The sequence below is a fragment of the Rosa chinensis genome, chromosome 4 (assembly GCF_002994745.2).
Source record: "Rosa chinensis cultivar Old Blush chromosome 4, RchiOBHm-V2, whole genome shotgun sequence".
Classification (NCBI taxonomy): Eukaryota; Viridiplantae; Streptophyta; class Magnoliopsida; order Rosales; family Rosaceae; genus Rosa; species Rosa chinensis.
In genome coordinates, this window is record NC_037091.1 from 9,816,359 (window position 1) to 9,831,999 (window position 15,641).

At 37.0% G+C, this 15,641-nt stretch overlaps 4 protein-coding genes across 7 annotated transcripts; 2 read left to right on the plus strand and 2 right to left on the minus strand.

Annotated features, from left to right (window-relative positions):
* Positions 1-5,365: 5,365 nt before the first annotated feature.
* LOC112200038 (glycolipid transfer protein 1) lies at positions 5,366-7,892 on the plus strand. Of its 2 annotated transcripts, none has more exons than XM_024341036.2 (7): positions 5,366-5,635; positions 5,714-5,844; positions 6,020-6,075; positions 6,169-6,299; positions 6,409-6,544; positions 7,015-7,146; positions 7,593-7,892. In XM_024341036.2, the coding sequence occupies exons 2-7, from the start codon at positions 5,727-5,729 to the stop codon at positions 7,626-7,628; spliced, it is 609 nt and encodes a 202-aa protein (XP_024196804.1). In that variant the 5' UTR covers positions 5,366-5,635; positions 5,714-5,726; the 3' UTR covers positions 7,629-7,892. The 2 variants fall into 2 exon arrangements, with proteins under 2 accessions (XP_024196804.1, XP_024196803.1); XM_024341035.2 differs by having other exon boundaries at positions 5,367-5,631.
* Positions 7,893-8,510: 618 nt separating this feature from the next.
* LOC112200036 (CRIB domain-containing protein RIC6) lies at positions 8,511-10,846 on the plus strand. Of its 2 annotated transcripts, none has more exons than XM_024341034.2 (5): positions 8,511-8,966; positions 9,187-9,339; positions 9,663-9,763; positions 9,883-9,949; positions 10,176-10,846. In XM_024341034.2, the coding sequence occupies exons 2-5, from the start codon at positions 9,282-9,284 to the stop codon at positions 10,613-10,615; spliced, it is 666 nt and encodes a 221-aa protein (XP_024196802.1). In that variant the 5' UTR covers positions 8,511-8,966; positions 9,187-9,281; the 3' UTR covers positions 10,616-10,846. The 2 variants fall into 2 exon arrangements, with proteins under 2 accessions (XP_024196802.1, XP_024196801.1); XM_024341033.2 differs by having other exon boundaries at positions 8,519-8,966; positions 9,192-9,339.
* A 122-nt stretch (positions 10,847-10,968) lies between these two features.
* Positions 10,969-12,449, minus strand: LOC112200035 (polyubiquitin). 2 transcript variants are annotated; one of them, XM_024341031.2, is made up of 2 exons: positions 12,211-12,449; positions 10,969-12,046 (listed from the first exon to the last, which is right to left on the minus strand). In XM_024341031.2, the coding sequence occupies exon 2, from the start codon at positions 11,999-12,001 to the stop codon at positions 11,117-11,119; it is 885 nt and encodes a 294-aa protein (XP_024196799.1). In that variant the 5' UTR covers positions 12,002-12,046; positions 12,211-12,449; the 3' UTR covers positions 10,969-11,116. The 2 variants fall into 2 exon arrangements, with proteins under 2 accessions (XP_024196799.1, XP_024196798.1); XM_024341030.2 differs by having other exon boundaries at positions 10,969-12,022; positions 12,211-12,447.
* Positions 12,450-14,522: 2,073 nt separating this feature from the next.
* LOC112198767 (polyubiquitin) lies at positions 14,523-15,356 on the minus strand. The gene has a single exon (XM_024339878.1). It carries the CDS (start codon positions 15,354-15,356, stop codon positions 14,523-14,525), a length of 834 nt encoding a protein of 277 aa, XP_024195646.1.
* Positions 15,357-15,641: the final 285 nt, after the last annotated feature.

The window sequence follows — 15,641 nt, forward strand, 5'->3', positions numbered from 1 at the left end:
TGGACAAAATGGATGCAATTTTTTTTTCACATTTTTGTCCATTTATTTTAATTTTAGGGTCATTTATCCCACTTATCCCATTAAGTTTTTTTAATTCTCCCTTACCCATAAAGACTAATAAGGTCTTTCCTAATACCCAATTAAGTTTTTTTTTTTTTTTTTTTTTGAGATTATTTTACCATCACTCATTTGTTATATAGAGATAGAGAAAATGGAAGAGAGAGAAGCCATAGGAGATTTCGCCAGAGTCCGGCTAACGATCGCGGGACTTCAGTCACCGGCCACCGGAATTCAGCCAAGATCGCCGGATTCCGGTCACCCACCGCCGCCCACTGGACCTCTCTGAAAACCTCCTCAGAGGTCCCCAAAGAGGTCGTAGCAGATCTCATAGATCGCCGGAAATATTTATTGCCCCTAAATAGACCTTTATTGTCCTCCAATAAACCTCTATTTCCCCCCCAATAGAGGGGCAATAAACTTCTATTGCCCTTCAATAGAGGTCTATTGGAGAGTAATAAAAGTTTATGAAACCTCGCTGGAAGTCTTCAAAAAGATTGTCGGAGATCTCATATGGGGACGGAGAGGTTTATTGCTCCCCCCCCCCCCCCCCCCCAATAAACCTTTATTACCCCCAATAGACATTTCGGTTGCCTGAATAGGAGCTAATTTCACTAAAATTAGACAAATAAAACTTCAATTAAGGAAAAGGAAAAAAAGAGGTGACTACATCAATTCAAAAACATTTATTGCCCCATAATAGATCCCTATTGCCCCTCAATAGACCTTTATTGGCCTCCAATATAACTTTTTTTTTTCTTTTTTCTTTCCTTTTGAGCTTCTGCCCCCATTTTGCCAAAAAAATAAAAATGATTTGGGCACCCACATATGTTCTCCCTTCTATGAAGCTGTGAAGACGTGCTCGATCTCAGCCACATTTACACTCACCGTTTCACAATGCCTTCCATCGCCAACCGCAATGTCGAACTCGAATCTACCGCCTTCGGATCCGTCGGAGATTCTACTCCTCCAAAACGGAGGCTGAGATCCAATTCGTCTCTGATGAAGATGAGTCCGATGAAATGCAAGTGTGTCGCAATTGCTTCCATTGCGAAATTACACAGCGTTAAGGTTGAATCGGAGAGGAGCTTTGACGAGGTAGTCAGATCCAGCGGTGATTTGGCTCCTCAGAAGCGGAAGTTGAGGTCCAATTCGTCGTCACCGATGAAGTGTAAATCGGCTCGCCGGCGCCTCAATGCTTGCACCAAGACTCTTGCAAATGTGTGTGTGTGTGTGTGTGTGTGAGAGAGAGAGAGAGAGAGAGAGAGAGAGAGAGAGAGAGAGAGAGGAGACAGAGTAACTGTGGCTGTAATTTATTAATTGGGTTGAGAGAAAAATGGTCATTTGCTGTTAAATTGTGTAAGTGGGAACAAAAATCTGTTGATGGGGTAAGTGTGATAATTTTTGCTCATTTTGGTGTTTTGGGTCAATGACCCTTATTTTAATAAATTACATCAATTATTTTTTTTGTATTAAGCAAATTTACAAATAATGACCCATTTCGTATACACACTGTTGGAAATTATATCATAGTATCCAATTAAATTGAAATGGTACATGTCTTTATTTTCAATTGGTGTCTTTAAGAATTACTGTGTTTCTCAAGGAGATAAGTGAACAGACATATTGGTTCACATAGGTAAACTCATAGTCATATCTCCTTAAAAAAATATATAGATCATATTAAAGAGAGAACAAGATAGATCAAGAAGCAAGTCATTGAATCATTGAGTTCTTTCACGTTTCTTCTACAAGTCTTCTTTATGTCGAGAGAGTCTAAAATATAATTTATGGTTTGCCAGAGTTCAAAATTACAATGCTTTAATTTTGGATCATCGATTGTTGTATTCTACAAGATGGACGCCCACCTAACTGCAAGCACAAGGGCAGGGGAAATCTGTCTTTACTCCAGTGCATTTTGCATGCCTCAATCGGAAAATCAAGTCAGTTTCTCCTTTTCTATTTTGCTTTATTACTTATTTCATGGGTATATCAGTAAATTTGATTTCACTCATGCATTAGATTTCAAACACTACTGCACTTGTATACTAGGATTAATACCTTACTTGCAATCTTAGTGGTACACATATATAGTTGTTTAGCAACTCCAACAACTTTCCCATATTTTGATTTTTCTCTATTTTAGGGAAAAATAAATCTTTTTTGTTCCAACAGATTCCTTATAACTATCCTCATTTTAGGGATAGTGAGAAAAGAGAAAACCAAATTCCCTAAATTTACAGCAATCTCTAAAATTTTAAGGAAGAATTATAGAGATTTTAGAGATTGCTGTAAAATAGGAAATTTGTTGGAGTTGGAGAAGAAAAAGAGACTAAAGTTTTAACTTTTGCTTCCCTATAATACAAAAATTATAGGGAAGTTATTGGAGTTGCTACGAATAACATTTATTAATTGAGGATTGATATGTTTCTTACAATTCTTATTGAGATCTTTGTTATGTTTAAAGATCATATATATGATTGTTTCCTAACACACATGACAAGACGAGTTACTAAAATAACCTCATGTTCGACTGCTAATCATATATTCCAAATTTAAAACTGAAAAACATAAAGCAAAAATTCTAAAGGGAAAAAAATACAAACGGTACCCAACCTAAGGCCCATTCCGAATTTCTATACCTAAGTTTCCTAAACTATCACAATGGTACCCCAAATACCTCGTCCGACCCAACATATGTACCTGTCGTCCATGACGGCGTTAACTCGTATGCCACATGGAGTATTTTGATGGGTATTTGTGTCATTTACTTACCTAGCCCTGAATTTTGAGTCCCTTTTCTCTCTTTCTCTCTCTGTCTCCCTGTCTCTGCCTGTCTCTCTGTCTTTGCTTCCCCCACCCCCCTTTCATCTCATTTGTTGTATATAGTGGGTGATGGATAAGAAAACTTATATGAGTGTGTTCCTCTTGAAAAGAGGAAGAGAACGGTGTAAAAAGGTAGGCTGAAAGAGGCCGGAGACAGTAGCGATGTCATCAGAAAAGAAGAAGGCAGTTGTGCAGGGGGTTTTTTTTTTTGGCTCAATATCAGGTTTTCCCAATTCTTCTCCTTGTTTCTTCTTAGTTGGTGCAAAGAATTTGGATTAATCTTTTGGAATTTGGATTAATCTTTTGGAATTTGGATTAGATGTTTGTGGAATTTGGAATTTGGATCACATGGATTGGTAGTTTTTGTAGCTTCAATGAATCCCAACAAAAAAAAGCCAAATTCAATGAATCCCTATTCAGGCTCATAAGTTTTAATTAATCTGGTCTTTGACCACCAAAATTTGTTCCTTTCTTCTTATGCCTAGTTGATCAATTAATCAAGATAAAATTTTCAATAGAATTATGAATGGACCTGTGGGGATACCTCTCTTTTTCTTTTGAGGTTGTAAAGAGATTTTGATGATGAGGGTGGGCGGTGGCTGTGGTTATGACTGAGAGGAAGGCTTTTGGTTTCAGAAGGGAGATGAAGAGAAATGGATTTCTTTTGGCTAAGAAAGAGAAAATGGATTAGAAAGCCAAAAACAATGACTTTATTTTTCTGGCCGTAGGATTTTAGAGTGAGTGGAAATGAAGGGCTTATATTCCTTTATAAGTAAATACTTAACTAATAATAAAGAAAAACACTAATAAAAAATAAAAACTAAGGTTAAGGCACGGAAGGACCAAATTATCCCTGAAATTATGTCACCTAGCATAACAATTAACACTGTTACAGACGGTGTGTATGGATGCTGATAATCTGGGTACCAATATAATAGTTTTGAAAAGTTGGGTATAGAAATTCGGAGTGGGCATTAGGTTGTGTACTGTTTGTATTTTTTTTCCAATTCTGAAACTAATGAGCACATAACTTATGACTTCATCCTATATTAAAAATAAAAAAATAAAAACTTATGACTTCGTGCAACGGTTCTACAAGGTAATAGAGACGAATGGCAATGCATTCAGATCTAGATCCGACAACATCATTTTTACAGCTTCAGGAATGAAATCCAAACTATTAGCAAAAAAAAGAAAAGGGTCCTTGACTCAAAGCACCAAACTTGGCCAAACTTATCCCACCTACTCCAGCAACAGATTTTTATTCCCACTAACCCAATTTAAATTGAAATGACAATTCTGCCTTCAATTTAATTAATATATTACATCATGCCTCTCTCTCTCTCTCTCAGTTTTTTTTTCTTTTTCTTTTTCTGGTAAAACTAGTGCAGAATATATATATATATATATATATATATTTGTTAAAATGGGGCAGAAAGAAAGAAAGAAAAAGTTTTATTATGGAGCAATAGACGTCTATTGGGAGGCAATAGACTTAATGTCCTATTAGGGAGCAATAGACGTCTATTGAGGGACAATACACTTTTTAAATTGATGTAATGTCCTATTCTTCTTTTTTCAATCAAAGTTTTATTTATCTAATTTTAGGAATATTAGTTCCTATTTCGGTGATCGAAACATTTATTGGGGGGGGGGGGGGGGGGGGCAATAGACGTCTATTGGGGACAATAAAAATTTCCGGTGACCTATGAGATCTCCAACAACCTCTTTGGGAACCTCCGGCGAGGTTTTTAGGAAAGTCCGGTCGGCGGCGACTGCATGTGACCGGATTCCGTCGTCGACCGATAAAGGGAATCAGGCAAAGTTGGCCGGAATTCAGCAATCGGTAACTGGAATCCGGTGACTGGTAACCGTAATCCGACGACCGATGACGGGGTTTCAGAGAAGTCTTATATGGTTTCTCTCTCTTCCATTTTCTCTTTTTCTCTAAGTAACACATGGGTGAGGGTAAAATGATATTAAAAAAAAAACTCAATAGCAACTTCAAACCACCAACAGCTATTGAAGCGCATTGATGAACCTAAGGCAACGCAACCTACTTTGGTCAAAACGTGTTTTCAAAAGAAAAAAAAAACGTGACTCAATACTAATAACTCAACTGAACTCAATCATCTCCTAAATTCAAATCGAATATTAAATCACCGGTCTATCTCTATGAGGTCCGAATTTCTTTTAATTTCAATATAATTAGCTCGGGCTCCTGCATGAGATTCTCTCTTTCGTTTGCTTTACTCTTATTCCATATTTCAAAAGTAGTTGAAGAGGTAAAATACATGGACTAGCTCAGCTCCACTGCTAAACTTTGGAGACCTTCACAGTAAAAAACGAACAACACAACGACTCGATTGACCAAAATGACCGTAAAAAAGAGAGAATAAAAAAAATCTTAACCGCCACGAACCGCATTGGCGGGGTTGATTACGCCCACTTATCCAATCAAAACGACAGCGAAAAACACGTCGTAAATCCCACAATCTGCGGTTACCGATCTTCAACGACACAGTCGTAAACAGTCAAAATTCCCTTCTCCTCCTCACCACCACCATCTTCAAACTTTTGAGAATCCGATTCTCGGAAAACGCGCCCACCCCAATTTCGCAAAAGGGTCTCTCATTTCCCGAATATCGAATCGAACCCACATTTTTGTTCTTCCAAATCTCTAATCTTATTGACTTTGATTCATATTTACAGTTTCCTGCTTTCTATACTCAGATCCAACAACTGCATGTATGTATGCTCCGATCCCTCTCTGTAACATATTCATCTTGATTTTTGATTAGAATTTGATTGAAGTGATTTGTGGGCACAGTGAATCTGAAAAGATGGATGGGACTGTGTTTGCTCCTGCTCTGGAAGGAATGAAGAGTGTGAAATCAGCAGAAGGCGAAATGCAGACCAAGCCTTTCTTGGAAGTCTGCAAGCATATTTTGCCTGTTATAGGTTCTTTTTTACTGCCTCTTTCCTGTTGCCTGCAATCTATGTGGATATATATATACATGATTTGTAAGCATAATGCTGAGTACTCATAGGAATTTGTGATCTAGGGGATTTGTTTGGTAATGGGTTTTGATCCATTTGGTTGGTTAGTTAAGTTTTAGTTTGTTTCTGATGGCAGAGAAGTTTGGAGCTGCTATGACTCTTGTTAAATCGGATGTTGGTGGTAATATAACGGTAAGATCTGTTTTTTTGTTTGTTTGTTGTGTAATGTGGATATTTGAATGATCCAAGTGTTCTAACTCTTTGAGATTTTGGCTTTGGTTGTAGAGATTGGAGACTAAATATTCTTCCAATCCTTCGGAATTCGACCTGTTGTACAGTTTGGTACGGGTTGAGGTTGAAGCCAAGACAGCAAAAGCATCATCCAGCTGCACCAATGGTCTGCTATGGTTGACAAGGTGAATGATATAACCATTAGCTTGTCCTGTTTCCACTTTTATACCCATTTTCTTGAAATCTTATGCGTCGTAAATATGTGGTGTATTTACTTTCTTACTTTATTTCCAGAGCAATGGACTTCTTGTTGGAGTTGTTTCGGAACTTACTGGAACATCAAGATTGGACAATGTCTCAGGCTTGTTCAGATTCCTATGGCAAGACCCTGAAACAATGGCATGGATGGCTTGCTAGTTCAAGTTTCAGTGTACAGCTTTGATTCCCCTTCAATTATATGATGCGCAGCAATTTTTCATACCGGCCTCTGAATGTCATGGGCTGGACTTCAATGCAATAAAGCCTAAATTCTAAGTTGCATGCTTCCTCTTTAAATTCTGAACTGCCTAATGTATGAATGCTGTCAATTATTACGCATTCTTATGTGTTCTTGCTCTTACTTCAACTATTCAAATTATCTGTATGCTTATTTCTTCTTTTCAAGAATTTAGGCATGTAGAAAGTACAGCATTCATCTGAAAGCTGAAGCTCCTAATATTTTACAAAAACTGTGTCCCCTTGTTAGATAAAAATAACTTCCCTTTAAGTAGTTTTACTGATGAGCTATAGCGGAAATACTACAAGCAAGTTATCTTTCACTTCTCTTATTTCTGACTCATCGTTACTTATATTCTGTGGTGTAAATTCAGTAGTTCTCACCTTTTCCTTAATGATTGATAGATTGCCATGAAGCTTGCTCCTGACAGGAAGAAGTTCATGGATGTGATAGGAGGCAATGGTGATATCATGGCTGATATAGAGAAATTTTGCACTACCTTTTCGCCCCTGCTTCAAGAGAATCACAAGTTTTTGGTAAGATGTTTGATTCTGCTACAAAACTTGGTGATTTAATATTTATGTGACTGATGGTTGTCATATGTTGTAAGTTGGCAGACCATTTATTTAGGTTTGATGACTGATATTTGTTGGAAAAAAAAAAAAACACAGAAAAAAAATTAAATAATTTCTAGGCCATTAAATAACTACATGAGATAGGGTTTGGAAGCCTTGATGCTCAGTTTTGCAGTTTCCCCTTAGCTATTGCGCTTGACACTTTATTTTGTTAAAATCTACAGCAAGGATTGTAAGAGTAATGAAAATCAAAAGGGTGGGGACATAGCATCCTTCAGCTAAAAAGCCAGTTTCATAACTTGCATATTTGTGGTTCTTTTGTTATGAAAAACTATATCAAGTGATTGGCTATTGTAAATTGTTGATTCTTGATATATGCTCACAAGCATTACTCTTTTGACACACAGGCTAGTGTTGGCCTGGATGATTTGAAGGCTTCATAATTTCAAAGGTTTACTGATGAGAAGAGGCTCATGCATTCAGTTCCCTTGCCTTCGGTTCCTGCTTGGATCATGACCTTGTGGCCTAGCCAAAACTGTCCCAACTTCAAACATGAAAAATAATGTGCGACTTTTTCCTACACTTAATACGTGTATTTGGTTAATGTTTAATATTAAATGTCCTCTTTATAATTGGCTATATCTCTTTTTTGAACATTTTATACTTTGTAATCACGGAGCCTTCAATTGTTATTTGGTTTTGTATGCTGTCTTGTGTGTCCCTTTTGTGATGATGATTGGTTTTCAAGAGCACACTCTTATTTGCCGATGACCCTTCTGATTTCTTTAATACTTCACAGGATTAAGAATAGAAATGTGAAATCAATGTAAAAGTTGGAGAAATTTTGCCATGGTTGTGTATGTTAGTTCTATTTACATGGTCAGTTGCTTTTTGTTAGCTTAATACGCCGGATGAGGTTCAGGTTCAAATTGCTCCTTCTCAAAGTCAGGTTAATTGCACAGGCTTTCAAAAATAGAAAAAACAATTGCAGTGAGACAGTGAGGTTTTACAGCCATTATCGTGGAACCTCTTTGGTTAGAAAGCCATCCATAACTTCCTATGTACTCATCAACTTGATTGGAAATTAAAAGAAGCTTGCAGCCGTAATGTATGGAATTTTTTATCGAGGCCTAAATGGTTCAATAATATTTCTGTATGGAATTTTTTATGAAGGCCCAAATAGTTTAATAATATTTCTCTCCACAATGACGAATAAATTCCCGTGTTTAAACCTCTTAAAATAAATAACTATACAACCCATTACACTGTAACAATCTTTTTATCTGAATTTAGATAATTAGGATAAAGGAGGCGGATGTGGTCATGACTCATGTGACAACTGCCATACAATTGTTTTCCCCAACCGTTTTTGGCGCGCAATCACTGAAAAACCGTTAACCCAAATTTAGCCTGATGTCTTGGCCATTTCTAGATCTCTCTCTCTACTTTCCCACCCGAAAATCTGGTGAGCTACAGGTTTTGATTGAGTGGCCACCGGAAACGAGCACTTCGTCTCCACAGCCCGGCCACCCAACAAAACCTATGCTCTCATTTCCTAAATTCATATGATTTTTTAGGATTTCCCAAAACACCAACCCACAACAACTGCAGATCTGCATTCCTAATTGCTTACATCGTATGACATGGGATGAGTCGATCGCAGTTGGATAATATGGGTCAGCTTGGGGTCACATATCATGGTGTGTGTTTGACGTTGGAATTCGGAGTGAGGATTATATCATGCTGATGCGCCTTTATCTGATCAACCTTTCCTTCTGAAGGTATGAATTTGTCAAATTAGGGGAAACTTGCATAGAGAAAAAGGAGCTGGTTATATATAATATGGTGGTGCATATAGCAACTGCATATTCTTTGGGCAAAGGAGTGTCCAAATTGTTATGCCAGTATCTATTCTTTTCTCATTTCCTTGGTTTTCATGATCAGGTTCTTTTTTTAAATTTTTATAATGTGCTATCGTGCTTAACTTCTTTGCATTTGAAGTTCAGAGGCATCATCTCAACGCTCTCGCGCACCAGAAAATTTTCCCAGCTGAAGTAGGTTTCTCTGCATGTACTAAGTCAAGCACTTGAGCCAAAATGGCCACAAAGGTGAAGGGTCTCTTGAAAGGCCTGAGGTACATTACACAGATATTCGGTACGTCAATTTCCATTGATTTTTGCAACTTTACATTGGAAATAATTACTTTTGCAAGTTTTCAAGGTCTTCTGTTGGGCATTAATTCAAGTTTGGTTACTCTTCTTCATATATTTCATGATTTGATATAAACACGGGTATCCAGCTGATCTTTCATGCATGTTTGGTTTTCTTCTGGGTCATTTTAGCTTACACTTCCAATTGTTGGCAGGAAAGGGATGGAAAATATTGCAGGGATTTCATTTCAGTTAACCTCTTCAATGATATATTAGTAATTCCTTTAGAAAAAAGCAAAGCAATTGACCAAGTTTGAACTTTTGCAGAGGAAAAGGATCAAGAAATACAAATTGGCTTTCCCACAGATGTAAAGCATGTTGCACATATTGGGTGGGATGGTCCATCTGCAAATAGTACTCCCACCTGGGTACACACCAACCCTTTTCTCTATCTTGTTACGAATTCATGCACTTCCTTACACCAAGAACAGTATAGATTATCCTTATTTTCAAGCACCTTACTTATATTGATGACATTTAAATGCAGATGAGCGAGTTCAAATCTCCTCAAGAATCCGCAGGGCAACTTGCTGTTAAAGAATTGTCCGCAAAAGGTTTGCGTTAACTAGTTCTTCTCTAACATATAATAACATTGCTTTCATATTTACTAAGATGTTGGACTGCTTGTACCCTTTTTCTGTTGTCATAATCTTAATATAGTACTTGATGCATCACCTGATGTTGTAATGTTGCTTCGATTAGACAATCATAGACCCCAAGAGCTTAAGCAGTTAGAGAACAAGCCAACAATGTACATTAAGTTTACGGATCCTTTTGCAGATATAAATAAAACAGGACTTTCTATTGCCCAATCAATGGCACACCTGAACGAAATTCCAAAGTCTACATGTTCCCCATCCAAGAAGAGCTCTGATGGAAAAAGCAAAAAGAGTTCTAGGCGCCATCGCTCAGCGGAAGCCAGTGGAGTGGAGTCCCCAGCACGAGAAGGTAGTAGCCGGAATTCAAGAAGAAGCCGCAACTCTAATAATAGTCTTGGCTCCGAGTCCCCCTCACATGACCCACCTGGGCTCCCAAAACTCAGGAAGAAAAAGGGTTCCACTGATGGAGGATCAACAAAATCATCAAGAAAGCCACGATCTAAAGGCCAGACTTCATTAACTGACATGTCTCTTGAAGGTTCTGAGAATGGTAGTCCAATGCACGCGGCTTTTGCACGAGAGAAGGGTTCTGAGGTAATCCCAGCAGGAATTCATATTTAACCAAATGAAGAAATGGAGGTCTTAACATCACATCCCTCTTAACTGATGAAGGTCTGACTTGACTTGTACTGGTTTCCTTCATTCTGTTATTTTTCAATTTTTCCTTTTCACATTGATAGCTGTGATTTGCAAAGCTCCAAATGAGATTTGATTAATTGTTATCCAGTTTGTACATTAGAAAAGAAAATGATGAGTTGCAATTGTAATTGACAACAGCCTTGTTTTGGATCACTCTGTCACTCAATCAAAGTATCTTTGTTATACCATCAGTTTACAAGCCAAAACCTGTTCCAATCTTATATATCACCTCTTCTCTAGCCAAAAGATTCTAGTCTGGTCCAAAACATAAATCAAATCTTAAAATAGAGGAACTCAATTGCAAAAGTAAATCTATTGTGTTTTGCGCACAGACTTTGTTCTATACAGAAATTTAAATCAGTGCTACATCTTTATCAAACTCAAAAGAGCAGGAATTCATCATAATTTGTAGTGGAATTTGTTTCACCAAGCCATAACCATGTGGAGAGTCGACTGTTTCTGAATGTTGTAACTTGCAAGAGAGCATTTATCTTCAAGGCGTTTTCCAGAAAATACGATACTCTGACGAATTGTTGGCACTCTAACCTTACAAAATATCTTCTCCTTCACCTCTCTTACAGTATTTGATCGTGTCACATCAAGTGTAATGGTTTTTCCACTCCATGTCTTGACAAATATCTGAATCCAAGAAGGCTTCACCTCTAGAGTGGAATTTTCTTCAATGTTGTAGAAAGCCAAGGTCTTGAAATCTTGCAGCTCATTTCCTTCATAAACCATACTACAATCAACAACAGGACATCCTATAAAGCTCTCAACAATCTGCTTGACATCACGGACAGTGTACAAAACCTTAACTTCAAATTCCACAATCTTTCCACTTGGTGTTTTCACAAAAACTGACATCACATCCCTTGGATTAAAAATCATATGAAGGGTTGACTCTGTTCGAATGTTAAGCGATGCCAATGTCCTATAATCTTGTAGTATTTTGCCACCGTAAACCAAAGTGTACTGATTTGATTTGATTCCCTCCTTCAAATGAATCATGGATTTGATGTCATTGATGATATTGTACTCTTTTGCTTCAAATACACTGCTCTTCTGGTTTGATGGGATTTTGACATATATTTTCATTCTCACTGAATTCTGGTGAAGTTTTTGGCAACTGGGTTCCTGCTGAATGCCTTGACTGACTGGTATTTGGTCTTCTTCAAGTCCATTATGATTAAAACTATCCATAAGAGGCTCCTGGAACTTTCCTGAATTGCTTTTCTTGCTGTGGAATACTATGGCTTTTAATTTTTCAACTGTGACAAATTTCTTGAACTTTAAAGATACCTTTTTCATGATCTTCCACAGTAAATTTCTCTACCACAAACAAAAAACAATCCTCTACATGATGAGTACAGAAAGTCATGTCATTAAAGAACATGAAAATGATTAAAGAAAATGTAAGAAACCAGAAAATGATCATGGAATGAGTTTGAATGGATCATAGAATGACTGATTTTCAAAGCCAGGAGTCAAAATATCTGATATATATAAAAGGAACTAACCTGTTCTTGAGATGAACCAGAGAAACTTGATGGGAGTATTCGGTATCTTCGCTTTGAGGGTCTACGGTGTCTCAGTGTTTCCATTATAAATTTTCAACACCTTAATGATGGCTTAGATTGCCAGGTCCTGCAAAGATTAAGTTTCTTATGAAACTCAAAAGATTGAAACTGTATAAGAAATTGCTCTCTTTAGACGACCAAAATATGCTATAGAAAACTCAACAAGAAGAACACAACAACCATGGAAGAATAAAATTATACAAAACTCATTATCAATATTCAATATTCTTCTTGCTTTGACCTCCATTATGTTCCTATATCTTTGTTGACTTTGCTATTACTCATACCACAGCATTGGTTGGAAGAATGAAATGTTAGTTAGCAACTCACTCTTGATTCTTTAATTTAGTATTAAATTTTCAGTTAATGGGATTCTGATAATTTTAGGTGACTATTATATATAGTATAGTATTGTTTATAGACATTTTATTGGATAAGTACTTATCCCTTGAATAATTGGTCCTGTATAATAATGTCAACTCTATGACTGATTGCAAATAATATAACATGAGGTTCAATTGAACAAGAGAAGAAGCAAGAATCTCGCATTTGGAACTCATAATTGTCTTTAAAAAAAAAAATTAAAAAAATAATCATTGCATTTGAAACTGCAAGATTTAACAGCTAGTATATTTTTTGGTAGTTAGACAAGATTGACAAACAATCATAAATTTAAATCAGCACGTATTAATCACAGGAATAGAGTGGTTAATGCCCTATACCATTTGGTAGTGGAATTTAGTGCTTCTTTATAAGTGGAAGGTTCTAAATTTGACTCACGGATTCATACGTTTTTATTGTAATTGCAATGATAGAGTGCTGGCCTGCTGGGTGGAAATCTTTAGCAGAGGATACTGCTTATATATGTCCTGTACTAGCTAGAACTTTACTTGATAGTCCACAGTAGGGGATTTCAGTTTCAAAAGATATGTGATTTTAGGCCTCCATGTTACAATGGATCAGATGTAACATGGAATGCAGAAAATGCTTTTCATAGCTCAAAACTAATGAGAACATAATTAAGAGAATGTTAATTTGCATAATAGAGCAACGTACTCTACCGAACAACATTGTTCATTCAAGTTCTGAAGCAGCTATTTTTCTTTTCATCATCTGAAATAATCCTACTTGTGATTCATCATTTCTATTCCATTACCTGAAAATGTAGATGCCAAAATATGGTTGAGGCTGCAAATCTGCAAAAGATAGTTCACCACAAGATTCTTTAGAAGTACTGCCCTTTGAGTTAGTCTTCAGAACATAGTATCCTTTGGTAAGGGTTTCGCAAGCTTTAGTAGTTTCGCTGGACATATATAGAAGTTGACGGGTAGAGAACCAAGAAAAGGGTGGAGTCTTTCTGTATGTTATAGCTTGCCAGATCCCGGCCTTTATTAAGCCGTTTCACAGCAAACAAAAGTGAAGAAAACTCAATAGGCTTTGTGGACACCTTAAGCTTGTGGAAAACCTTGACCTTCACTTCTTCAACAGTATCACACTGCTTTACATTAGTAGTTACAGATTTCCCACCAGAAACCTTAACAATGTTCTCCCATGCTGAACATTGTATTACAATTTTAGGAGCTATGGCCGCAAATCCTGAGAGGCCTGGTTCAAAATATGAATAATGCTCTACTAATATTCAGAAGCCTCTGATATTTGGGAGGCCTGGGCACCAGCACCACCCGGGGCCAGCCCTGCCTGTGGCTGAAGTTGATATTTGAGTTCAAAATTTCATGTAACATGTTGCTAATTGGTTGGCTACATCTTTGCATGCAGGTAGGTTCTGGGTAATGTTAGTTTTCTGAGCCTCTGGAAATGGAGGAAATTTCAGGTTGTATATGTAAAACCAACATGAACATGTATAAAATTTAGTAGATTGAAAGTGCTATGACCGTGCTAGAAGTATAGAACATGAATTTTTGTTCCACAATTACGTCAAATGCAAGTAACTACGATCTCCAGAGTTCTTGAAGGAATGCTTTAGTTTTACTCTATCAATAATGAGCACCATTCTATTTTGTATGCTCTTATTTGATTCATATGAACATTTGGAGAAGAAACAAGTGCTAATATTGCATAGCACCTCCAAAAAAAGACAATAAAATTAGCATTCTATGGAATACTATTGGAGCTATGAGAACGTAAATTGTCTTAGAGAAAGGTCCAGATGTAACATGGCATATTGCAAAGCTTACCAATATTGCAAAGAGTTTCCATAGTTCAAAACAGATGACAACACATTGAAGAAAATTTTAATCCCTTACAATAACAGATGATGAGAGAACCAAACGAAATTTGCTGCCTCTTTGGATGTTGTAGCTTGCCAGATCCCGAACTTCATCAAACTGTTCCCAGCGAAACACAAGCTTATAGAAATCAAAAGGCATCATTGACACATAAAGCTTACGAAAAATCTTGCTCTTCAGTTCTTTGATACTATCACTCTGCTTCACATCAACAGCAATAATTTTGCCATCACAAACTTTAACAAATATCTGCAATGAGCGAGGTGAGACCTCTAATACTGATTCATCCTCGATGTCATAAAAAGCCAATGTCTTCAGATCCTCAAGCTCATTTCCGGAATAGATCAGATTGTGATCACTAACTGAGCAACCTGTATAGCTCTCAACTATAGTTTTGACATCTCTAACAGTAAACAAGGGTTTAACCTTGAACTTAGAAGTCTCTCCTGAAGGTGCTTTCACTGATATTGAAAGAATATATTTAGGAGCAGAAACCATGTAAAGAGTCGACTCATTCTTCATACGTAGTGAGGCCAGTGTCATGTCCTCCTCAAGGAACTTTCCATCATAGACGAGTGTGAATTGGTCGGGTTGAATCTTCTCCTTAGCCTGAATCATTGCTTTTACTTTTTGGATGGTATCTTCTGCTTTTCCCTCAATCTCAATGGTACTAGATGGTAGTTTGACAAATAATTTCATTCCCACAATGTTCTTGAAAACAAGATCAACAGCGCATTCAAGAAATCCACAGTCGACTACCCTTTGGAAGTCCATGAGAGGCTGACCAGCCAAGAAGAACTCCAGATGATTCTCAGGAAATCCGTATTTGTTACGTAACATTGTCTTGATATCTTTTATGGTTGCAGAGCTCTTGAGCTTAAAGACTGTTCCTATAATGTTCAAGGATATCCGCAACAAGAGATATCCTTTTCACATTGATAGCTGTGATTTGCAAAGCTTCAAATGAGATTTGATTAATTGTTATCCAGTTGGTACATTAGAAAAGAAAATGATGAGTTGCAATTGTAATTTACAACAGCCTTGTTTTGGATCACTCTGTCACTCACTCAAAGAATCTTTGTTATACCATCAGTTTACAAGCCAAAACCTGTTCCAATCCTACAT